Here is a 26,114-nt window from a genome sequence, read left to right as displayed (position 1 = left end):
TGCATTTTTATCTTCTCCCTGTTCGAACATTAGCTGGAAACGCGAGAAACTCAAACAGTAAAACGCGTATGTCGGGTTAAGTCGTGTACATTTACGACCTTAAACCCAGGTTAACTGCATTTACCAGAATGCAACGCGTCACAGTGACGTGTGTTGTGTAAGGAAGTCAATTCGGCAGAATCATGTCAATTTGGACTGACTGGGTTTGCTTTTCTTCTTCTAACGTATAGTTTTGGTCCCCACAAAATCCAGTGAAATACAGTTTTCACTTACGTTGTTTATAGACTTTTATTGTGCCCTGTGGTTTGCACGATCTGGGGCACAAAACCAACAGAGTTTGGATTAAAGACACTGACAACACGAGTTTACCGGTTAGCTTAGCCGTTATCCATCTGGGAAAATTAGCAGGGTGCCGAGCAGGGCTCGCATTGAATATTTATCATTCCATTTAAATGTCGTTGCTGTAACCAGCGGTAACTGGATCTGGGACGTTTAGAGAAACCAACCGTCGCCGAACTCCATTTAGAAATATGTGGATTTAAGTTTCCTTGTGCGCCGGTCAATACACTGAATTCACAGAGCTATATTAAAAGCTTTGTACACATTTTAAGCTAGTTGTGACCAATGCGTCTTAAATGCGATGCATCAGAATGCACTTTATTTCAGGGAGAACCAACGCAGGCTTGATGCTGCCGCCTGGTGCGACTCCCTGGCAGGTGACTCGGGGAACAATGACATAATGGTTTTGGAGCAGTGACCAAGCAAAACAGGACCCTCTGAACACTGAAAGGACAGAAACACAGTTCATCTTCTGAATGCTAACTGTAATATTTAATAAGACTTAAATAAGATTGTCTCAGTGTCACGTTAAGCACAAATGATTAAAATGATGGTAGATGTTTACAAAATCACCAGTAGAGATGATGCATTACAGTGTAGTCCTGCAAGGTAAGGAGCTTTGCATTGTAAATGAGCTGTAAAGTATGTTTAACTCAAGTATATCAGAGTCTAGCTCAACCCCCTAAATAAAAAACAATGTTGAGCTTTGGAGCTCTGAGATGCCCGTTTTCTAAATAAGGTTGCATGAACTCCTGCACTCCTCTAAATGAATCTATTAAACCAAAGAGTGCCTGTGAGATTGGACCCAGGGACATGGCTAGAAGGGGCTGGGAACGGCTTTGCAGGTGAACCACAGTTGGACAAATTGCTGTCACTGAAGGGAAGCAAATACTAATATAGCGTACTAATAAAGAAAAATTCTATATGTCCAATTTGAAGGCACATCTCAAGGTGGCTTATGAAAAACCAGACCTGTGATCCCGTTTAAGCCAGTGTGACATATTTTTATTTGTCTTTCCTGTGTGCGTTTTGTTGTGCTTTTCCTTACAACACAAAGCACCTTGAGGCGACTGTTGGTGTCAGTTGGTGCTATATCAATAAAATTGAATTGAATTGTGCTGTATCTATCAATGTGACCTGCCCAGGGGCGTCTAATGTAAATAGCAGTTTACTTAAATTTTTTATATTGAGGTCCAGTAGGTACCGTACTTGTTAAATAAACAACCAGAACCAGTGTAAACACTCGTCCACCCTTTGTAAAGCAAATAAAACAGAAGCTTTGCAATTTGGTGTAGTACCTGCGATACTATTTGTAGTATTACATTGTACTATATTCGTATTACTCTCTCCCACAGTCTAATTTTTTCACTCCTCTTTAGCACAGACTATGATGAAAGATCTCTTACCTGAGTGGGCGCCGTGTGCACATTCAGAGCAGTGGGCCAGTCTGAATGCTTTTGTGTGACATCAGGAGAAAATATCCAGCGTGAAACTTGCCTTGAACAGGTTCATCTGTTTTCAGTTCACAGTAGATTGTGGGCCATGTAAGAGCTTGAGTAGCTTCTGCAGCAAAACGTGAGAGAAAGGTCATTTTGACTTATACTAAGTGTGATTTTGGTGCTGAAGAGAAGGCGTCTCTTTGTGATCATCTGCACACCAAAAACCTCTGAAATAAAAATTTCACACCATCTTTTGGCAGTAAATTATTCTTTGCTTTAAAAATGCTGCAGAAACAGTTTTATTTTTGTGAATTCGCAGAGGCACTGCCCCTGGGACTGTATCAGCATGAGCGCCCAGTTCTGTGGTGACCCCTTGTGGCAAGAGCTGAGAGTAGCTTCTTTTTTTATTGCATGGTTGAATACGGTTTTGTTTTTCTGCTTTTACTGTCAGACGTAACAGAAACCTGACACCATTTTCTGTGCTGCTGCTGTCCGGCCTGGCTTTGGATCTGGATTTAAGACTGCTAAATGCATTTTTCTGAGAAACAGTATACTGACAAGTGTCAGGGTTTATTTATTTATCTCATTCAGTAACAAACAAACAAAAACACACAGATATGTTTGAAATTCTGTGAGATCCTCTACATGCCAAATAACTTTGTCAAATGAGAAGTGTTCATGTTTATGTAAAACATTTGTACATGATAATAAATGTCATATATGAGTAAAGATAAATAAGTTCTCTACGTACAAAGAAACAGAACAAGAGCAAATCTTTTTTTCTTTGGTTTCAACAGTTCTGACCACAGACGACTGGATCTTTTTAAAATGCTATAAATCCAGCTTTGGCAAAGAAATGTCACCTTACTAATTACTGTAAATTACTCCCCCCCCAAAAAAGACCAACACAGAGCACCATTATATGACTATATAATTCACCTTTGTTCTTCATAGGAATGCCCTTTGATTTTGAACTACTTAGTTCTTTTGAATAACCACATGATGGCGGTCTTATCCTTTTCGTTTTTAATCTCAGCACTAGCAGCAAACTCAAATCCACAAAACTTGTGATCATATGTTTGTTTCAAACGAACCACAGAGACCTTATTGAAACTTTTATTTACTGTGGTAAGAAAGAAGGGAAACAAACTGCCAGACAAATGTGGAAATCCAGCATCACCTTCAGAGACGTTACTTAAGTTTAAAGCAAAAAAGGAGACACTGAGGTTTTAAAATCTTTAGTTGTTAATATTTTTACAAGGCAAAAAGTCACGAAGACATTTTGCAAATGTAACATAATTGTGAAATTGACCAAACTATTAATTAAAACATTAAAATATGAACAAAGTTATCAGTAAGCTTTAAATGAGCCCATAACCTGCTGTGTTTATGTTTTGAATTAACAAAACTAAAAGGGGCCAATAAAAATATTGTTTTAGATGATAAAAGCTTTTACCAAAGGAAATGAATAAACTTCAGCCCAAACATTCAGACTGCACAACAAGATTTTAAGACTTTTTTATTAAAAATAAAATAGTCTGATTTGTTTAAGAGTAAATTTACGTATAAACATAAGATACACTAAATTATAATGAAAAACTGGCAATACACGATTATTAAAGGCCTTATAAAAACACTGTTTTCACTGTTTACTTGAAAGCACCGTATAGAGCCTTTGTTAATTTTATTAGTACCAACAGTCAGGATTAATACAAGATGCATACACAGCATTTCCACTCACAGGTAAATATTTGTATGCAGACTGACTATTTTTTCCCAGAAGTACACACTGTGTGAGTGTTACGAGTTTAACAACACCCCGTCTACTCACCTGTAGTCACACAGAAGCCTCTTCCGTGAAAGCCCATTTGAAATGGTGCTTATAATTAGCAAATACACTAAAGTGTGCTCAAGTGCACAATTACCTCTCTGGCTTTGCAACAACATCACTGATCTCTTTATAACTTTGATTTTATTTTGGAAGCACAGTGTGGATCTCCAAAAGATCGGCTTCTTTGGCTTCAAAATAAAAGTAATAAATCAAATTGTACGTGGACTGTAGGGGCTGTTGGGAACTTTAAGGATATGTTAGAAATCACGTGGCCCTCAAAATATATAACACTGTCCAGTCGTTTTTAGGATTTTCATGGGTTTACAGCTTAGCACCTTTAAACGTGTTAACAGAAGAACTTTCAGGTCAAACATTTAACAGAAAGACTGAAGTGTTTCAAAATACTTCATCCTCTAGCTGGGTTTGAAAGAACAAAAAACAGACAACTGATCAAAATATTGCAGCAAAAATAATAAAACAACATAATATAACATAAAATGGGCCTGATCTCTGATAACAACGAGACGGCCTACCTGAAGGAGATTAGGAATCTGGAGAACTGGTGCCAGAGGAACAACCTCCTTCTAAACGTCAGTAAGACAAAGGAGCTGATAGTGGACTTCAGCACTAAGCAGGAGAGGAACTACCAGACCCCCGTCATCAACGAGTGCCCAGTGGAGAGAGTGGACAGCTTCAAATACCTCGGAGTTCACATCACGCAGGACCTGTCATGGTCCTGTCACATCAACACCGTGGTGAAAAAGGCCCGTCAGCGTCTCTACCACCTCAGACGCTTGAGAGACTTCCAACTGCCCTCCAAGGTGCTCAGGAACTTTTACTCGTGCACCATAGAGAGCATCCTGGCGGGAAACATCTTAACCTGGTTCGGGAACAGCACCATGCAGGACAGACGAGCTCTACAGAGGGTTGTGCGGTCAGCTGAGCGCACCATCCGCTCCGAGCTCCCTGACCTGCACTCAATCTACAGCAGGCGGTGCTGGACCAAGGCCAGGAAGATCGTGAAGGACCTCAGCCATCCCAACAACAGACTGATCTCTCTGTTGAGGTCAGGAAAGCGATTCCGCTCCCTGAAGACCAACACAGAGAGACTGAGGAGGAGCTTCTTCCCGCAGGCAATACGGTCTCTCAATCACACCACCACACAGTACTGACCCACACATATGGTTCTTACACACACACTGGACTTTCTGGACTTTGGTTTTGCACAACACTGGTCACTATATTCTTCATTTCCAGTTAATACTTGTACAGCTGCTGTTATTGTGTATATATTTATTTATATTTATATTTCTTCATACATTCTTATATAGTTCTATATTGTGTATTTTGTTGTACAGTTATTTTATTTTCAACTTTAATTTATATATTTTATCTTAATCTTTCCCAGTTAAATTTACCCTTCATTCTAATTTGTGTTGTACAGTTATTTCATTTTTAACCTTAATTTATATTTTATTCCTTCCTAGTTAAATTTACCCTTTTTAATTTTTCATATTTATTTCCTATCTTATTCATAGCCTTTTCCTTTTTTGTTTTCTTTAGGTCACGAGCAGTTGTCCAAGCATTTCACTACATATCGTACTGTGTATGACTGTGTACGTGACAAATAAAATTTGAATTTGAATTTTAATAAATGAAATTGTACGAAAGGCTTTTTAAACATGTCTAATGTGCCCACTGCAGGGGCTGATGGGAGCTTTGAGGACCTGTTAGAAACCACGTGGCCCTCGTCTGATCTCACAGCTCGTCCTTGTTTGGCCTCAGCTGCATCAGAGCGCCACTTCTCCCCAGGTTCACCAGAGGAAACACCACTGCACAAAATGCTTTTCCTCCCAGCTGCTGCTCTGTGCTGTCTGTGTTCAGGTGAGTGTTTCCAGCCAATCAGGAGCCAACAAAGTCAACCTGTAACAAACACTGTCACACTAACCTTCATCTATCTGTCTGTGTCTCTACAGCACTGGTTACCGTGGCAGCAGAACAGCTGATTCAGGAGCAGTTATCACAGACTGGGAGAGCTGGTGAAACAGTTGCCATAAGCTGTAAAAGCACTGACCAGTGTGACAAAAAACAGATTTACTGGTACCAGAACACAGAAAAAGATCCTCTTAAAGTGATTCTGCGCATTGATCTGGCTGATGGGGCAGTTAACTCACGCTACAATCACCCCCAGAAACAAGATTTCAATGCTTTAAGAAAACCAGGTGGCTGTGAATTGGTCATCAAAGATATTAAACCCCAACATACAGCCACTTACTATTGTGTTTGTTGGAAAGGTTCCCACAGTGAGAAATGATTCCTGCAGCCTGAACAAAAACCAACAGATGAACAGATGTCAGACAGTGTGACAGGAAGAGAGCAGTAAACCACAGCCAGCCTCTATGTGATCAATAAAAAAGTAGAAATTAAAAGTTTCAAAGAAAATTGTTTTCAGGTACTCTGTTCTCCTTCTCTTACAAACAGCACAAAGTTGTCGTGAAATAGATTTTCTTTCCCTCCTAATGTGATATTTTTTTGTTAAATTTTTTTCTTCGAAAATCAAGTTAAATGAAGAGCAAAACACATACCGACATACTATACATACAAAGACAATAAGATAGTTTGGTCTCAGTATCTGTATCACTAGCTTGTAAATAAATCTAAAGATGGACTAGAAAGGACGCTGAGTTGTTGCTACATTTTAAACTAAACTAAAGAGTTTATATGTTCATGTGAGAACGTGCTGTTTGGTTGAAAATGTAATATAAACTTTTTTTTTTATTGATGGAGGACGTTAAAGTGATCTTATCTAAAAGTTTATAATACTAAAAATATTCTGCAACATTGCTCCTGAATCCATGTGCTGATCTCTGCTGATGACCGTTTTATATATACATGGAAAGACAGCAGGACGGCGTACTTGAAAACCTAAAACTAAGTGCTGATGAGAACTTGTTTGAAGTGAGTCGGGAGGAGATCATATTAACAGACAAAGAAATGCAAATTAATTTTCTACATGTTACATTTACAAATATTACCTTTATTATTTCATTTTATTTTATTTAAATTGCAGAGAAAATGATGGATATTGGCCCTGCGACAGACTGGCGACCTGTCCAGGGTGTACCCCGCCTCTCGCCCTATGACAGCTGGGATGGGCTCCAGCGCCCCCCGCGACCCTGAAAAGGATAAGCGGACGCAAATGGATGGATGGATGGATAATGGATATCACAGTGTTGGCTGCAAAATGACCATTAGCTGAATCAACCACTCACATAGCTGATGTAGCTGTGGCAAAGCTTTAGTTTCCATTTTATAGCAGATTTACAGCTGAGCACTGTACAAGTCTTAGTTGATGACGTTGTTTTCTAGACACATGCAATGACATACAAAACACAGAGGATATGGATGTTAAAAGCCATAAATCAATAAAAACAGAAAGAACAGCTCAAAAGACCAAAAAGAAAGAAACATAAAAAAATTAAAAGCAACTCTCGTACTGTATAACACTGGAGAGTGTCTATATGGGTCCACACCTCTGAGTGTTAGATACAACACTGTTGAGTGTTAAATTAACACTTTGACAGTGTTATATGTTTAAAAGTAACCTGGTCAGTTTTGAAGATTAACAATGGCTAACACTGAGCAGTGCTGATTTTCTAACACTGGAAAATAACTCAAAATGTTAGAAATATTCCAGTGTTAGAAAATCAGCACCGCTCAGTGTTAGTCTTTGTTAATCTTCAAAACTGACTAGGTTACTTTTAAACACATAACACTGTCAAAGTGTTAATTTAACACTGGAGATTTTGCTGTGTATTGGGGCAGACTGCATGTAGTTCAACTGCAGAAGCAGGCAAAGACACAAAGGCGCAGTAGGTTTCTTTAAATGTGTCAAATGTGTCCACTGCAGGGGCTGATGGGAGCTTTGAGGACCTGTTAGAAACCACGTGGCCCTCGTCTGATCTCACAGCTCGTCCTTGTTTGGCCTCAGCTGCATCAGAGCGCCACTTCTCCCCAGGTTCACCAGAGGAAACACCACTGCACAAAATGCTTTTCCTCCCAGCTGCTGCTCTGTGCTGTCTGTGTTCAGGTGAGTGTTTCCAGCCAATCAGGAGCCAACAAAGTCAACCTGTAACAAACACTGTCACACTAACCTTCATCTATCTGTCTGTGTCTCTACAGCACTGGTTACCATGGCAGCAGAAATGCTGATTCAGGACCAGAAATCAAAGACCAGGAGAGCTGATGAAACAGTGTCCTTAGCGTGTACAGGCATTAACCAGTGTGACACCAATTTTGTGTACTGGTACATGAGAAAAGATAGAAAAGATGAGGGAACATTAACAGCGATTCTACGTTTTGATCGTAGTGGTGAAAAAAAGCCCACAGCTTTCAGTCATCTTCTAAAAGACACATTTTCAGCTATGAGGAAAGAAAATAGTGGTGAGCTGGTGATCAGCAGATGTACGATTGATCATTCAGCCACTTACTACTGTGCCTGTTATAAAGGAGGTGCCCACAGTGAGAAATGATCCGTGCAGCCTGAACAAAAACCAACAGACGAGCAGATGTCAAACAGTAAACCACAGCCTAGGCTTCACCTCCATCACAGACGGAGTAATAAAGATGAAGAAATAAGAAAGTCGAGGTTTACTCACAGAGCAAGTCAGACTAATATTATCACATAACTTATAATATTAATCATTTGTAATAATAATGGATTGCATTTATATAGCGCTTTTCTAGACACTCGAAGCACTTTACAATGCCACTATTCATTCACTCTCACATTCACACACTGGTGGAGGCAGCTACAGTTGTAGCCACAGCTGCCCTGGGGCAGACTGACAGAAGCGAGGCTGCCATATCGCGCCATCGGCCCCTCTGGCCAACACCAGCAGGCGGTAGGTGAAGTGTCTTGCCCAAGGACACAACGACCAAGAGTCAGAGTCTGAACCGGCAACCTTCTGGTTACAAGACGAGCTTCCTAAACCCCTGAACCACGGTTTAAGACTGCTGCTGCATAAATGTGATCTTCTACGCTGGTTACAATTTTTTATATACATATAAAAATCAGCAGGGCATGTCACTCGAAAACCTAAAGCAAATTACAGAAAAAAAGCAGTTTGAAATCCTGTTTACAGACGAGATGCTGTGATAAGGTTTCATTAATTTTATTTTTACATTTTTGTATTCACTTTATTTCATTTTATTGTACTGAAAAACAGAATATTGGCTGCATACTTACATTTATTCACTTAGCTATGTGGCAAATTGAATCACATGGAAGCTCAGCTGTTACTTGGAATCCAACCAAAAAACGATCATGAACGATTGAAGATTGTTGTAACGTTTGAATGATACGTGTAAGTTTTGTTTGGCTGGAGCAAACATCGAACGATGCCGTTACAAGTTCAATAAGCTAAACGTGACTGTTACACTGAGCATTAAACACTGGGAACCGTGTGAGTACACACGCCAATAGATATATGACAATAAATAAGCTGTTTTTAGATTTGTTAACTGGACATGTCGTATATTATACTTTTAAAAGTATCTCCTGCGTTGGCAGGTGAAGGTTTGGAACAAAACGGGTTCAGGACTGATAATAATTTTGGTATCTTTTCGCAATTTTGCATTTTCCAGTTATCAGCCACGGACTCAGTTTCTGTACATCCACAGAAACTGCAAAATAAGGTCATTTAAGAATAGAAATGAAAATAACTGCTCAAAGGACAAAAAGGAAATACAATAATAAAAAGAACAAATCTATAGCTTTAAAAAAAGTGACTCTTTTACTGAGTTTAAAACCACGTTATAACAAAAAGTGTCCATAGTAGTGCAGACTGTATGAAGTTCAACTGTAGAAGCAGGCAAACTCACAAAGGCGCAATAGCTTCCTTTAAACGTGTCTAATGTGCCCACTGCAGGGGCTGATGGGAGCTTTGAGGACCTGTTAGAAACCACGTGGCCCTCGTCTGATCTCACAGCTCGTCCTTGTTTGGCCTCAGCTGCATCAGAGCGCCACTTCTCCCCAGGTTCACCAGAGGAAACACCACTGCACAAAATGCTTTTCCTCCCAGCTGCTGCTCTGTGCTGTCTGTGTTCAGGTGAGTGTTTCCAGCCAATCAGGAGCCAACAAAGTCAACCTGTAACAAACACTGTCACACTAACCTTCATCTATCTGTCTGTGTCTCTACAGCACTGGTTACCATGGCAGCACAGCTTATTCAGAACGATTTGACATCTACAAAGAAAGCTGGTGAAGCAGCATCCCTAAAGTGCACAGGGTTCGACCAATGTGACAATAATTACATGTACTGGTACATGAAAAAAGATCGAGGATCATTCACAGTGATTGTGCGTTTTGACCGCATTGAAAAAAAAACTTCAAAGTTCACTCATCATCTAAAAGAGTCATTTTCAGCTATGAGTGACAAGGATGATATTGTACTGTTGATCAACAAATGCAGTGTGGAACATTCAGCCACCTACTACTGTGTCTGTCACAAAGAAGTTCCCCACAGTGAGAAACGATCCCTGCAGCCTGAACAAAAACCAACAGATGAGTCTGTGACAGGAAGAGAGCAGCAAACCACAGGAACATCCTAATCCATTCATACGTGCTGCAAATTTTATCTCTGTTATACGTTTATTTCTTCATTGTCTTCTACATTATTGCAAAATACACTCTGTAACAAACGCTTGTTTTTCTAATCAAAGATATTTAAGGTATTATCTTTTGCAATCATACCCTGATGAGCCTGATATCAGTGCAAAATTACAAATAATATGTAAGCCAGACATTGTTGCCTGTCATCTCAAAAAATCTGATTGGATTTTTACTACTTGTTTGAGATCTCTTACACTGTATGTGAAACTATACTTATTTAAATATTAATTTATACAACACTAAAAATCTTCTCCTAATCATGTCAAGTTTCTCTGAACTCTTTTGAAATATGAGTCTTGCTCAAAGCTTTTAACCTTTGAAAAGTCAAAAGAAGGAAAAGAGAAGATTCTCTCTCTCTCTATATATATATATTTATATTAGCAATTTATAACCAGACATTACAAGTCTTTGTAAAATCAAATTTAAAATGTTTTTCTTATACATTCAAAAACTATTTTTCTGTACCTTTAAATGGGTCTGGAGGCTGTTTGAGCTTTATTAAGAGAAATGTTCACTGTCATGCAATTCTTTTCTGTAAGCAACAAACAACACATGAAGGATATCAGCACAAAACATGTTTCAAGCATAGAGCTGTAATATTTAACACAATGAAAAAGTTAAAAATATATATGTTTTATAAAATGTTAAAATGACCTCAGTGGAATGAATATTTCTAGATCTGCAGTAACAACACAAATTCAAATTTTACTTCTCAATGAAAACAAATTCCAACTGATGCTTTGTGTATATCGCTGACACTGATTCTTGTACAGTTGTTGTTTTTATGCTGCATTCACTTGAGATAGGAACTTCTGCTACTATAGCTCTTTAGATGTTGACTTACAAAATGCATGTTTTCAGATCGTGTCTATTGATGCTACAGCACTTGTTGTAGCAGCAGTTGCTGTCATTCTGTGTACCCTGAATGGTGACCTGGATGATTCTCCACTCTCTGTGATTCAACAGAAGTAGAGCTGCTTTAGCTGAACGATGTAGAAACTTTTTCCTGCTGTGCTGACACGTCTTCATATTTAACAGAAATTCACTTGTGTTAATACATAAAATGGATTTAATTTTAAAGCTGTCCCACTGTGAAGAAATATTTCTTTTTTGATCACATCTATTTTTTAAGATATTCAACAATGTCCACACACCCTATTTAAAATCTAATATTACTAATCTACGCACTGCAGGGGCTGATGGGAGCTTTGAGGACCTGTTAGAAACCACGTGGCCCCCGTCTGATCTCACAGCTCGTCCTTGTTTGGCCTCAGCTGCATCAGAGCGCCACTTCTCCCCAGGTTCACCAGAGGAAACACCACTGCACAAAATGCTTTTCCTCCCAGCTGCTGCTCTGTGCTGTCTGTGTTCAGGTGAGTGTTTCCAGCCAATCAGGAGCCAACAAAGTCAACCTGTAACAAACACTGTCACACTAACCTTCATCTATCTGTCTGTGTCTCTACAGCACTGGTTACCATGGCAGCAGAACAGCTGATTCAGGAGCAGTTATCGCAGACCAGGAGAGCTGGTGAATCAGTCTCCATCAGCTGTGGAGGAACTGAGTTGTGTAGCAAAAATACTGTGTACTGGTACCAGAAGAAAGAGAGAGAAAAGCTCACAGTGATTCTGACTGTTAACAGGAATAATGGTTATGTTTATTCAGATTTCAACCATCCACAGAAAAATGATTTCTCAGCTGTAAGGAAACAGAATGGCTGTGAGTTGGTAGTTGCAAGAATTAGCTCTGCTCATTCAGCCACCTATTATTGCTCCTGTTTGAAGTCGGGTACCCACAGTGAATAATGATCTCTGCAGCCTGAACAAAAACCAACAGAGTAGCAGAAATCAGACACCTGAGCACTTTCCTCATTTCTTTTTCCTTTAAGGGTTTAGAAATTCACTGTAAACAAATACAAGTTTCTGCCAGCTTAATCCTTATTTTCCTTAATTATCCTTAATTTTTTATTTAAACACATCTTTTTTTATTATGTCATTAATAAATATTGTATACATGTATATTTGCTGTATATACATTTTGCTCTTTATTGCCGTGGCCTTTCCCTTACCGCATGAAGTGCCTTGAGGTGAATGTTGTAGTGATTCAGAAGTGTACAGATATAATTTAACTGAATAATATAAATATATTTGCATTTTTGTTGATATTGCAAAATAAAACTAAACTTTATATAATTACCCCTTTCCAACAAAAAACATTTATTAGTAATCCTATCTTATTATTAAAAATTTTGTTTAAATGTATTTAAGTGTAATTGCAAAAAGTCAGAGCACTGTTGAGCCAACCATTCCTTTAACATTAAGTAGTCTAAGGAGCTTGGAAAGAAAAGCGTCTGGACTTCTTTAAGTTGCTTGAAGACGTTTCACCTCTCATCCGAGAAGCTTCTTCAGTTCTAAGGTCAAATGGTGGAGAGTCCCAGATATAAACCTAGTGGGAGTGACCCCCCACAGAGGGACAAAAGGACCCACTGATGATCCTCTAATCGCCTGAGCCAAGGTGTGAAAACAGGTGTGGGTCACAATCAGCCAGAGTTTCGGGTGAGCTCATTGTGAAACCTGGCCCCACCTTATCATGTGATTTCCTGAGGTCAGATGGCCCAGGATGTGAGTGGGCGTTAAGGCGTCTGGGAAGGATCTCAAAACTGGATTACAGATGGCAGAGAGTTGGTGTCGTAAACCCCGCCTCTGTTCAAAGATGGTCGCTCACAGTGGACATAGATGGCTTCTTTCACTCCTCTTTCAAACCATCTGTCCTCTCTGTCCAAAATGTGAACATTGGCATCCTCGAAAGAGTGACCTTTGACCTTAAGATGCAGATGGACTGCTGAGTCTTGTCCTGTGGAGGTGGCTCTTCTGTGTTGTGCCATGCGCTTGTGAAGTGGCTGTTTGGTCTCTCCAATGTAGAGGTCTGGACATTCCTCGCTGCACTGTACAGCATACACCACATTGTTAAGTTTGTGTTTTGGAGTTTTGTCTTTGGGATGAACCAGTTTCTGTCTGAGCGTGTTGCTGGGTCTGAAGTAAACTGGGATGTCATGCTTCGAGAAAACTCTCCTGAGTTTCTCTGATACACTGGCTACATAGGGGATGACAATGTTGTTGCGTCTGTCCTTCTGATCCTCTCTCGCTGGTGTCTGATCTTCTTTTCTCCTCCTCCAGTCTATCAATGTGTCTTTTAGATCCCGTTGCTAAAAGGCTGCTCAAGGTCCCACCATTACTTACTGCTTCAATCTTAAATATCGCCAGTCTATCTCTAATAATCGGCTATGTACCACAGGCCTTCAAGCTGGCTGTAGTTAAACCTTTACTCAAAAAGCATCTCTAGACCCAGCAGTCTTAGCTAATTATAGGCCAATCTCCGACCTTCCTTTCATATCAAACATCCTTGAAAGAGTAGTTGTCAAACAGCTAACAGATCATCTGCAGAGGAATGGTTTATTTGAAGAGTTTCAGTCAGGTTTCAGAGCTCATCACAGCACAGAAACAGCTTTAGTGAAGGTTACAAATGATCTTCTTATGGCCTCTGACAGTGGCCTCATCTCTGTGCTTGTCCTGCTAGACCTCAGTGCAGCGTTCGATACAGTTAAACATCATGTTCTATTTGTCACGGCCGGCGGGGCGAGCCATGTATTGAAGGACCCAAGATGCAGGCACTACTGATGTGAGTGGGCTTTTATTGAGGAGGACGATGTACAACAAAAGGCAAAGGATGGCAAGAACAGAACTGACAAAACCTAACTGGAAAAACTAAGAATAAAACAAACCTGAAACCTAGAGACACAAACGAAGACGCAGGGAAACATAGACAGATGCAGGGGAACCACACAGGATGACAGAGGGCGATAACGTAGACAAACCAGCAACAGGCAGGAGAACACACAGGGCTTAAATACTCACAGCAGTAATCAAGGGATGGGAGACAGGAGAGGAACACAGCTGGGAGAAATCAGATCTGACGAGACACGGGAAACGTAAACGAAACACACTCACATGAGACAGAGACTTTCAGAGTAAAACAGGAAACTCACAGACACGGAGAACCAGGCGAGACACTGAACTTAAAAGACAGATTCACGAGCAGACAGTGTGACACCATAGACAGACAGAGGGAACTCAGAGAAGTGGTGCCAGGCAGATGGCAAACAACTTGTTCACACCTGCATTTTAACAAGTTAGACAGTGTGTTTGTGTTGGTCACTCACAGCATGCTGATGACAAGGTGTTTAAAATCAGAACTGACAGGCCATTTCATCTTCTCCACTCCACCGCCTACTGGTGTTGGCCAGAGGGGCCGATGGCGCAATATGGCAGCCTCGCTTCTGTCAGTCTGCCCCAGGGCAGCTGTGGCTACAACTGTAGCTGCCTCCACCAGTGTGTGAATGTGAGAGTGAATGAATAGTGGCATTGTAAAGCGCTTTGGGTGCCTTGAAAAGCGCTATATCAATCCACTCCATTATTATTGTTATTATTATTATTAGTGCTTCCACTTAAAGCTGCTAAGCTATTGGTACAATCAGAATAGTGTTCCCCTCATCATCTCCACACTTTAACCTTTCAATCCAAAATCTGGACTCATCACTGAACTGAACATAACATTCGTCCAGATGTTCAGGTTCCAGTGAACATGCTGACACTCTGAATCTTTCCTGTTCTGATGCTCAAGTTCATCAAGGACATATGTAAAACCTGCAGGATACAGGCGCTCGAGACCCGGAGTTCGACACCTGTGCCCCTTAAAAATGAATGCCTAACCCTAAACCTAAACCTACCAATAACTTATTTGCAACCCTGACAATGAAACCACATTCTGAGCCTCAAAAATTCCTTCAAATTTGTGAGGACCGGTATGTGTGTCCTCACAAGTGACTGTTTGTCCTCACAAAGATCGGTAGACAGGAACACACACACACACACACACACACACACACACACACACACACACACACACACACTTAGTGATTCTCCTATATATGAAATCCCGGAGATCATCCATATTATTATTTTTCAGGATTTGAGGAAATTGGTGATGATAAATAATAATAACCCACTAATCTGTAATTTTAAAAAAACAAAAACTTTTATGGTTCAGAAAAGGTAAATAAAAACAAAATATAAAAAGTTACTTGTAGTTTATCCAAGAGAAGCACAGTTTCAAGGCAGTTAGCAGCCAAAATAATAAACTCCATGTGACCTTTCCTGGAAGTGAAATATGATACTTTACGCTCATTCACCTCAGCTGACAAACTCAACAGCAGAAAGGTTTTTGTATCAGTGTGTTTCAGTGTGGGAGGACCCGGTGCTGAGTCCAACAGCTATCTCATCTTTGGCTCTGGAACAAAGCTCTATGTAACAGGTAAGGCTTAAAATGTATTTCACCTACTTGATTTTACTGTTTTTGTTTGTTTTTTTTACTTAAAAGTTTATATTCTGTGCCCTTAAATGTTTTAAATGTTTGTAAAATAGTTTTAAAAAAGCAGTGCACTTAGTCTAACTTTAAAACGACAATCTAAAAGCTGTCAGAAATGTATTTAAGCTTTTTTATGTAGTGTGCTTTCCATCTTAAAACCCTGCAGACATTTAAAGAAGTGTAAGAAATAATTTAGTAACTTGTTGTCTGGTCTCAAACAGCTCCGCTCTAATGAGACGTAAGACTCTGCTTTCTCTGTCTTTCTCTTATCAAAAGAAAATTAGATTCACAAGGACTGTGGGAGATTTTCTTTCTCTCTTCTTTCTCTTAGTGTTGCACAATGTCTAATGTTAATTAAATCAAATTTAAGATATGATAGGAATTTTGGAAATTATGACAGATTAGAAGCATATCTGATCACAAATCTGTGTCACTGGGTGTTTCTTAATTGTTATTTGTCTCTGTGTTGTGTATCTATCTATCTATATATTATTGAGTAGTTGAATTGTTACATCTAACTTGAAGGTTATGCACCAAAATACAAATGGGCTTTTAAAAATGTTTCTATTTTTTTTATCACTTTGCATTTAAAGGTTTTGCTGATGGAACGATGAGCCACATTTAAGCAGCTTGTTAAAAAAAATCAAACTGTGAAGAATCCTGTGATTAGAAGGTGGTGTAGTAACATCTGTAAAATGATGTGGCACAAAAATATTCCACACATACATATAATTACATTTTGGTTCATGGTGTTAATATATTTCTTCAATTTTATATGTTTAACATGACCAAATAAAACAACTGTATGAAGGATGCGACAATTAGGAAGAGACCTGCTGCCGGTGCCGTACCTCAGCCTTCATTAGAGAAGGTTTAAATGATTTATTACTAAATTTTAGACTTAACAGTTAAAGCGAGTTAAGTGCTAGAAAATATCTCTTGGTAGTTGTTGTGTATTGTTTCAATGATTTTTCATCAAAACAGCATAAATGTGAAATTTGCTATTTAGAATGAGAGGAAGTTATCTTTGAATATATTTGATTAGTGATTGTGCAACTATGACAAACATGAAGCAAATATATTCAAAGATAGCAGAGACAGCTGGTTTGCTGAACGGTTGTTTTAAAAAAGTAGATAAAGAAATAAAAAGAATTAATAGTGAGCCGGTGAGCAGTGAAACATACACATGAGCAGAAATTACTTTGCACTTCTAAAGGTGCAGCAGAGCAAGTCAAACATTATCTTGTGGATTTAAAAGACGTTTCCTTTATCTTTGACGACAATACTTTATGACCTCACCTGCAGGGGATTCAGATAAAACCACAAACTAGTCTAATCTGGAAAAACAGGCCAGTGATTTCCCAGGATACACATATAAACTAATATGTATCTTTATGTCATTGTAGACTAGTAATGCATTTATCATATACTTAGTATTGTGGATTCTTTAGCCATAATTCATAGTAATATTTCACTGTAGCTATTATACCAACATAATCTGTATATTTCCATTTATTCACAGGGAAGTTTGGATAATTATGATTATGAATGACATAATTTTAATTTTCTGTATGCATAGATAAAAATTAAATTCTGTTATTAAGATGCACATATAAAACTGCAGAGGATTTGTGATAAATCATGGTACATATGTGCAGTACATAAGTGGGTGAACATACTGTGTATGTGTATATGAGTGGTTAATGATTATGGTCCATGCTGACGGTGTGAATGTGTGTCTGTGCTGCTTGTTGCTGTTAAACTTTAGATAAGCCGACAGTGAAGCCGGAGGTGACCGCTTACAAAGCAGCAAACAGTACCAGCCTCGGGGGGAGGAGCGCGCTGGTGTGTCAGGCCTCAGGAATGATTCCTCCTCTGGTCCAGTTCTCCTGGAAAAGAGAGAAGAACGGCCGGCTGGAGGATCTGCCCCCTGCTGAGGTGGAGCAGCTGGAAATCAAAGAGCCAGGACGCATCACTTCCATCACGGTGCTCGATCAGGGTGATATCTACTCATATAAATACCTCTGTGAAGTCAACCATGAGAAAGGCAAAGTGACAGGTCAAAACAAAATAGGTAACTAACACTTCATGACTGAGTGATTCAACATTCAGAGAATATTCAGAGAGCGAGGAGAAGGTCATTGACATGACTTTGTTAATTCTTTCCTTTTCTTTTACAGAGATTAGAGGACCTTCTCCTCCCCCACCGCCTCCCCCACGCTGGTTTAAAGAGAGGCTGCTGTGTCTGATGTACACAGTGCTGATAGCGAAGAGTCTGGCGTACTTCTGTGGACTCTCTCTGCTCGGGATCACGAGAAAGAAGGGACGTTCAACCAACAGCACACCTGCTAACTGACTGTCTTTAAACAGCTTTTATGTCTCAATTACATTAAAATTAAACTTCCGCTAAATTAAACATGATGAATTTATGCTACTGACAAACTTGAAATGTTCACTGTCAGCAATACTTTGCATTTGAGTGACATATTCCTTCAAAATGAATGTGATTTATTGTAGATAATTAGAGTTTTGTACACAGTTGTCCTCATGAGAAAACTTCCTGTCATCTATCGCACACATGAAACATGAAACTTTGCTTATGTTTGCAGTTCAACAGCTTGTTGTGTTTTATAGACAGCAACAAACTGTGCCAAGGAAAACCCATTGGTACAAGAGCAGCTTTTAGTAATTTTATATAATTCCTATTTTAAATATTGTTTTATTAATAATACTTTTTTGTTACTGTAAGAAAAAACATCTTCTTTTTTATTATTTTCAGCTTTCAGCTGTTACAGATTTACTTCTCTCCGTTTGACTTATTCTTTTATAGTGTCAAATTTTAATAAATCTATTTCTGCACAAGACTTTCTTCAAGAAAAAATTATTTGAAATATCGCTTTTCATTTTTTCTGTCTTCTGTAGCAAAGTAAGCTTACAAAAATAATTATTGTGGAGTAATTCCCTATGAAAAATCTATGAAAAGCTTTATAGTTTGTTGTAAACACCAGTAAAATATTTCTTTAGAATCAGATTTTGATACTTTTGACTTAACCAAATATAATAACTGATTCATAGAGAAATAAAATGGCCAAAAATAAACAGGAAGCTCAAAAAAAATTGAGTCTGTAGTACTTGTTAATAAAGTTTTTCATATATGGTTTATTTTTGATTCCTATGCAGTTTCTCTGAGTTCGCTTTAATGTGGCAGAAACATTACAACATTTAAAACATCAGTAACAGTGAACAGAAAATTATTAACCCACATCTAACAAAAACAGTTCTGTAAGTACAAAAATATTTTATTTACTGTAAAACAAAAGCAAATTGAGAACTCACTTAAGTTTTTTTTAAGAAAGTTACCGAGTCTTTTCAATGAGATTAACCTTTAGACCAAGGGTGTCAAACATGAGGCCCGGGGGCCAGAATTGGACTTATTTAGACTAACCAGAAAAACATTTTTAATTTTTCCTCTAAAATTAAAATTTACAATTTTAAGTTAAGAAATAAACAAACTTTAAAGTAGTGAAAATATTATACAGAAAATAAACCGTCCAAATCTGTGATCTGGTTCAAATAATAAATAATAAATCTTGAATGATGAATTTATAAACAGATTTTACAGACTTAATCTGAAATGTTCAAATAATTCAAGTTTATTTATGCAACGCCGTTTCACAGCAGTGGTCTCGAAACAAAAGGCTGCTGGAGGGAGAAGTCATGACCGAGCACAACACATCCTGAGTCAACAAACCATAAATATGACAGATATCTTAATTTATTTCATGATAATTTAACTTCTAGGTAATTCATATTCTCAGTATTCGACTATATTCAGATCATAGTATGTACGGCGGGTTTGTTGGTTTTGTATCACTTGGTCAAAAACAACTGAAAGTGGGTCATTAATATTGTTTGTTTGAGTGTAACTGAGTGGGTGGAGGGGGCTCAGTGGAAGAAAGAGCTCTTGCATGTGAATCTGTTCTCAGTGCATCAGCACTTCCTTCCTCGTGCAGCAGATGGGCTGCGTGGGTTTCGGCGCTGCAGCCGCCACACCGTTAGCTGCGGTTTTTCACTTTAATGATATGTTGACAGTTACACGCACTGGTTAAAGAACGATTCCAGGAACTCGGTCTGATTTCAGCTGCATCTGCAATGATCAGTGTTTTTAATCAGTGAGAGAAACAACTCACAGATGAGTTCAAAACAACTGTGATGAAATAAAAGAAGAGGTGAAAAATCCACTCAAGAGTTCGTTGGTGACCATTTACAATGAAAAAAAGTGACACATTAAAAAAACCTTGCACAATAATAACCATTGTGCACATATACAGCTGCGTATAACAATCAACACATGTCACAATTTATGCAAGACATCACATTTGTCCAACTTTTGTTTTTTAAACTAGTGCAGTCGTTTGTGTTCTTGTTTATTTAATTTAATTAATTAATACATTTTTGTGTTATTGTCTTCATATGGGAGGGTTTAGAAAAAGGCCTCCTGTACATCTGTTCCTGTTATCAGATCAACAGAACATGAAACCCCCGATACAGAATCACAAAAGTCCCGTTGTTGCCTCATTCTTAGAAAAACAAAGACTTCTTCGAGCTGAAGAAAACATTTGTGCGTCTTCACCAACAGTCTCTTTGTTTCCGTTCATAAATATTTAAAAACATCTTTTGCACCTTATTTACTGAAACATATTTACTTCTTCTAACATGAAGTGTCGTTAATATGACACATGCAGACAGATACAGGAAATCCTTTATATTATTATTATTATTATTATTATTATTATTATTATTATTATTATTATTATTGTTGTTGTTGTTGTTGTTGTTATTATTATTCGTGTTATTATTATTATTATTATTGTTGTTGTTGTTGTTGTTGTTATTATTATTCGTGTTATTATTATTATTATTATTATTATTATTATTATTATTATTAGTGTTATTATGTAATAAGGACAGTGTGTTTTTGGTAGCACTAGTGTGTGTGTGTGTGTGTGTGTGTGTGTGTGTGTCATTCTGTCCCTAAACAAAAAAGCTTAACAATTAATTAACAATTAAAACTTATTTTTCAGCTTTGTAGAGTAAAGTCATGTTCAAGGTCAGCTTAATGATTTATAAAATACATAAATAAAAAAATAAAAATATTTACATAAAGCCTCATAACCTACAAGAAACACAGGTGCCGTAGAGTGCCAGAAAGTAGAGTGTAAAGGTTTAAAATATCATAGTTGACCTCTGACCTTCAAAGTCAATAAATTGATCTGAAGGTCAAAGTTATGATAATGGTATGTAAAGTTATTTAAAACTATGTCTCTTAATGTCATTTTTTGCACTGACAGCATATAGAGAATATTTATATATATATATATGGAGATCCTGAATTTCACATACTTTATTCCTCTGAGCTCTTCTTCAAGGTCAAATAATGTCAAACTTTCATAAAATGTCTTTCAGCTCTAGAATTAATGCTTAAAATGCTGCTGCCTTTGTGTGTATTGGCAACATTTAGGAAGTAATACGAGCATTCTGCACCTCACATGCGGCCTGCATCCAAATGTCATGTCACATTTGACCTCTGACCTCATGTTTACATTTCACATCTGCCAGTTATGTCAAGCATTTTAATATATACCAAACAAAAAACAAAAGTAAATGTTGAGTGTGAGGTGTTGTGATCATAATTATTTCATTATTGTTTTAAAATATTTTCAAAATTGTATTTTGAAAAAAGTATCACTAAGTATTAATGAACAGGTCTGGTTTTCTCTGACATACAAAACAACTCCAGGTGTCGCTGTTGACTAACTTTTCATCCACAGAATGTAAAAACCTATTCAGTCACAGTTCAGATGATTTAGGTTAAAATTTGTGTTTAAATCTTTTACATGTTTTAGTACATTTGGATCATTCATTTGACTTTTGTCTTCTTCTGATGCAGGAGTTCTGTTTGGAAATGGATATAATTTAAAACTAAAGATGTAAATGTGACAAACAAGTGTTAACATGGTTTCATAAATCACAGATTCTTTGAAGTTTTTTGAATGCATGAAAAAACTCACTCTGGACAATAATGTAACTATAACAATGATAAAATATGAAGCTTTATTTTTTTGTTTTAGAATACATGACCAAATTAAAAATCAAAATAAACTAGACAATAAAAATCACATTTATTTTGATCAGTGATCAGTTTATTATAGGAATTTCCATTTGATCCATAACTGTCCATATATACATTACTTTAGAATACAGTGTGCATAAAAATGCAATATAAAAACAGAATAGAAGCGGAATGAACTACATCATAAACACAACACTGATCAAAGTGATGAATGAGATGAATTGATGAGATGTGATGGTGAGAAAAGGCGAGCAGGAAACAGTCAGTCAGCATGTGTGCAGTTGGTGGACGCTCCCTTGTTTGTGAGCATCATCAGCAGAGAGAGTCCACAGCAGTACACCAGACTCTTCACTATCAGCACTGTGTACAGCATGTAGATCGACTTCACCTCGAACATAGATGGCACATAATCTGCAATGAAAAGAACAAAAACATAAATGTTTGGAGCTGCAGTGAGAAATGTCAGTCCTCTGCTGCTCTGCTCTCTTTGACAGCATCTCCACATGAAGCTGAATCACTGCTGAACACAGTCACCAAGCCTTCATTACCTTGTTGTGTTTGGAGCTTCCCCCTGTGCTTTATGTAGCAGTCACATTCATAGGTGCTGCTTTCATGGGTCATTAAGATGGGAGAGTAGGGCCTCGACTCTCTGAGCTCTGACTGCTCTCCGTCAGCAGGGGGCAGCTGCTTCAGTCGGCCGTTCCTTGTCTGGTTTCTACATGACAGCTGGACCAGAAAAGGAAACATGCCTGGGGGCACACACAGCAGGGAGCTGTTCCCATCTACGTGGACTCTGGGTCCTGTTGGGTAAAAATAGAAGTTTGACAGCAGCAACAAGCAGCACAGACACACATTCACACAGTCAGCAGCAGCTTCCAGCACTGCACTGCATTCAGTCTGATCCTGGAAACTACATGGACTCTGATCACTAAACTACTCATCAGCACAAAGTTCACTACATACACTGGATTCAGCTTCATATCAAACACAGTCATCACCTCATGTCATCATGGCTCACACGAGGAAAACAAAATACTTTTGAAATGTTAAATAACATTACATGTCAGTTTGGACCATTTTTTCCTGTTATTAAATTTGAATAAAATAACTGAAAAGATGAAGGGTGATATTTTGGTGTGGTGGTTAGCACATGAAGTAAGAAAGTTCTGGGTTCAAACCTGATGGTGGTTGCTGTGTGGTCACATGTATACTTGGTGCTTGTGTCGTCCTTTTCTGTCCACTCAGGTTTCCTTCTACATTCAAAAGACAAGTATGTTAGACTGACTTCTAAACTGGCTGTAGGTGTGGGCTCACAGCCTTTTCATAACATACACCACACTTCTCCTTGTCCATTACCAGCCTGGAGCTTCATTCTTTTAATATATGGCGGGGTGGCTGTAGCTCAGGAGGTAGAGCAGGTCACCTACTGATTGGAAGGTTGGTGGTTCGATCCTCCAGTTTGCATGCAGAGTATCCTTGGGCAAGATACTAACCCCAAGTTGCTCTCCGATGCATCCATCGGAGTGTGAATGTGTGTGATTGTAGTTAGAAAGCACTAAGTATAGATAAAGTGATTGGGTGAATGTGGCATGTTGTATAGAGAGCTTTGAGTACTCTGAGGGAGTAGAAAAGTGCTATATACGAATCAATCCATTTACAATATACTTTATGAAGTCATGTTGTTAAGAGAACAGATGATTGTAAAAAACAAAACTCAGCAGTGTAAATAAACTTTTTTGTGTCTGGATTTTGTTTTACATGTTTTATAAACTTGTAAGCAACAGTTATTCTAACAAACACCTATGCCATATATGTTTAAAATGAAAATGAACATTAAGATTTGCGTGTTAGAATTTGTAATGTTATGTCTTAAGTTAAAAACAATTATGTAAAAGTTGTGTTTAATATAATTTTGCTTTCAGTTTTCATATTTATTAAAATTGCGTCAATAAATTCTTAAAAAATCTTTATGGTGCAGAATCACTGAGAGGATCAAATCCTAAATATTTGTAACATCACTAATATTTGCAGAAATAAAGAATAACTTTAGTTGTTCAGTGAGATTTCAACATGTTTTCAGAGATTATTGAGCTTTTCTTATGTAACAATGGCTGCAGATGAATTCTCTACTAATGATGAAAAACTAACATGTAAAGCCTGAAGCAGCACAAACTGACTTTAAACACATTTTCAGCTTCTACAATAAAACAACTGAAGGAAAATAAATGTTTGTTCTTACCTGTTACAGACAGTTTAGTTCCAGAGCCAAAGATGTAGTAACTGTTTCTCACAGTGAGACAGACTGCTACAAAAACCTGTCTGCTGCTGAACGTGTCAGCTGAGGTGAATGTGTTCAAAAGATTAAACAGGATCATCTCTCAGCTCCATGATTTCAGCTGCTTAACATTCATATCAACATGAATGAAATATATATATATTTAAAAACACGACTCCTTTTTTTTAAGCAACGCTAGCGGCAAAATAATAATGAAAGCAAATAACTACATAATAATTTCAGTTATACTAACATCTGCATTGCTGTTGGAGCCTTTATGCTTTAAAATCTTAGATTGAAATTGACTGTTCTAATAAAAGTCTTATATCAAACTGAACTTGTACTACAGGAGCAGGAGGACTGACCCACAGGAAGAGACAATCAACAAGGGGTGATGTACTGAACTAACATAATGTAGATGATTGAAGGAAGATTGTAACGTTGCATGACCCAGTTTGGGCCAAGCTTTAGCTGTTGGACTGATGGTCTCACATCTGTCTCTAGGATACTTTTATACTGAGGAGTTCATTGTTAACTCAGTGACAGCAAGGTGCTCAGGTCCTATACCTGCAAAACAACCTCAAATCATCACCCATCCACCACCATCCTTTCAAACTTGTATGAGGTGTTTGTGCTGATGTGCTGTGTTTGGTTTTGTCCAAATGCCAAAATATGTCAGAATGACAAAATATCCATCCATTCACTTCCGCTTATCCTTTTCAGGGTCACGGGGGGCGCTGGAGCCTATCCCAGCTGTCATAGGGCGAGAGGCAGGGTACACCCTGGACAGGTCGCCAGTCTGTCGCAGGGCCAACACACAGGGACAGACAACCATTCACACTCACATTCACACCTAGTGGCAATTTGGATTATCCAATTAACCTATCCCCACAAGCTGCATGTCTTTGGACGGTGGGAGGAAGCCGGAGTACCCAGAGAGAACCCACGCAAACACGGGGAGAACATGCAAACTCCACACAGAAAGACCCCGGCCTGATGGTGGAATTGAACTCAGGACCTTCTTGCTGTGAGGCAACAGTGCTAACCACCGTGCCACCGTGCTGCCTATGACAAAATATAGTAAAGTATAATTCTAATCCATAATATCGCCGGAGAGAGTGTTCGCCCAGGGCGCCAAACGGGCTAGGACCGCCACTGGTCCGAGGATTTGGCCCTGGGAATTTGCAGTTAAAAACTATAGCAAGAACCACCAGAGGAGTAACCACCACCCGAACATCATGGACCCAGAAAAGTGGATTTAGATATTTTTCCTCAGTTTTTCCGCTGCTTTTTTTTGTTTTGGGATTACAAAAAGTGATTATGTGATTATTATTTTTTTATTACTTATTATCACTTGGTGTGGATTTTGCTTTGCTCCTGCTAAATTGAATTTATGAATTAATAGCAATTAGCTAAAACCCAACAGGAGTTATTTAATGTATAACCCCAATTCCAACAAAGTTGTGAAGCCGTGTAAAACATAAATGAAAACAGGTTGCAATGATTTCAAAATCTGATAAAATGAAGATATTTTATTCACCACAGAACATAGAGTTTACATTGAGAAAATGTACAATTTCATGAAAAATACTGACCTACTTTGAATTTGATGGCAGCAGCATATGTTAAAAAAAACTGGGAAAAGGCACAAAAGAGGGAAAAGAAAGTGGTTAAAAAATGTAGAGGAATATTTTGCAAATAATGAAATTAACTGGCAAAAGGTCAACAACACAACTGAATAAAACATCTTAGATATGTTTTGGATGTTCTGTTATGAATAAAATATGCGTTTATTAGTTTTGCAAATCATTGATTTTTCATTGCCATCTGAACTGAGCATGCTAACTTTGATTTTATAGAGCAGGAAATTATCCGGTTTTGCTAAATCAGAAAGACTTATCATAAGAAAATGTTGTCACTGTTCTGACAAAATTTTGTCTGAAGCAGTTAGAACAAGTGAATGCTATTGACTGGACCTCATACCACAGGCTATACCCATACA

The 26,114-nt window shown here is 38.2% G+C and overlaps 2 protein-coding genes across 2 annotated transcripts; one reads left to right on the top strand and one right to left on the bottom strand.

Moving 5' to 3' along the window:
- The first annotated feature begins 7,656 nt into the window (after nucleotides 1-7,656).
- Nucleotides 7,657-18,789, top strand: LOC146552883 (uncharacterized). The gene is made up of 9 exons (XM_085255067.1): nucleotides 7,657-7,699; nucleotides 7,792-7,875; nucleotides 9,540-9,719; nucleotides 9,812-9,910; nucleotides 11,557-11,655; nucleotides 11,748-11,810; nucleotides 15,534-15,650; nucleotides 17,473-17,778; nucleotides 17,885-18,789. The coding sequence occupies exons 1-9, from the start codon at nucleotides 7,657-7,659 to the stop codon at nucleotides 18,058-18,060; spliced, it is 1,167 nt and encodes a 388-aa protein (XP_085111193.1). The 3' UTR covers nucleotides 18,061-18,789.
- A 3,006-nt stretch (nucleotides 18,790-21,795) lies between these two features.
- LOC146552882 (uncharacterized) lies at nucleotides 21,796-24,212 on the bottom strand. Its single transcript, XM_085254417.1, has 4 exons — nucleotides 24,077-24,212; nucleotides 23,016-23,090; nucleotides 22,386-22,637; nucleotides 21,796-22,248 (listed from the first exon to the last, which is right to left on the bottom strand). The coding sequence occupies exons 1-4, from the start codon at nucleotides 24,210-24,212 to the stop codon at nucleotides 22,100-22,102; spliced, it is 612 nt and encodes a 203-aa protein (XP_085110543.1). The 3' UTR covers nucleotides 21,796-22,099.
- Nucleotides 24,213-26,114: the final 1,902 nt, after the last annotated feature.

The sequence above is a fragment of the Mchenga conophoros genome, linkage group LG18 (assembly GCF_057382185.1).
Source record: "Mchenga conophoros isolate Kocher_MC1m ecotype Shallow Benthic linkage group LG18, M_conophoros_male_GT1.1, whole genome shotgun sequence".
Classification (NCBI taxonomy): Eukaryota; Metazoa; Chordata; class Actinopteri; order Cichliformes; family Cichlidae; genus Mchenga; species Mchenga conophoros.
Note: the sequence above shows the minus strand (reverse complement) of the source record. Positions and strands in the feature narration are given on the sequence as shown.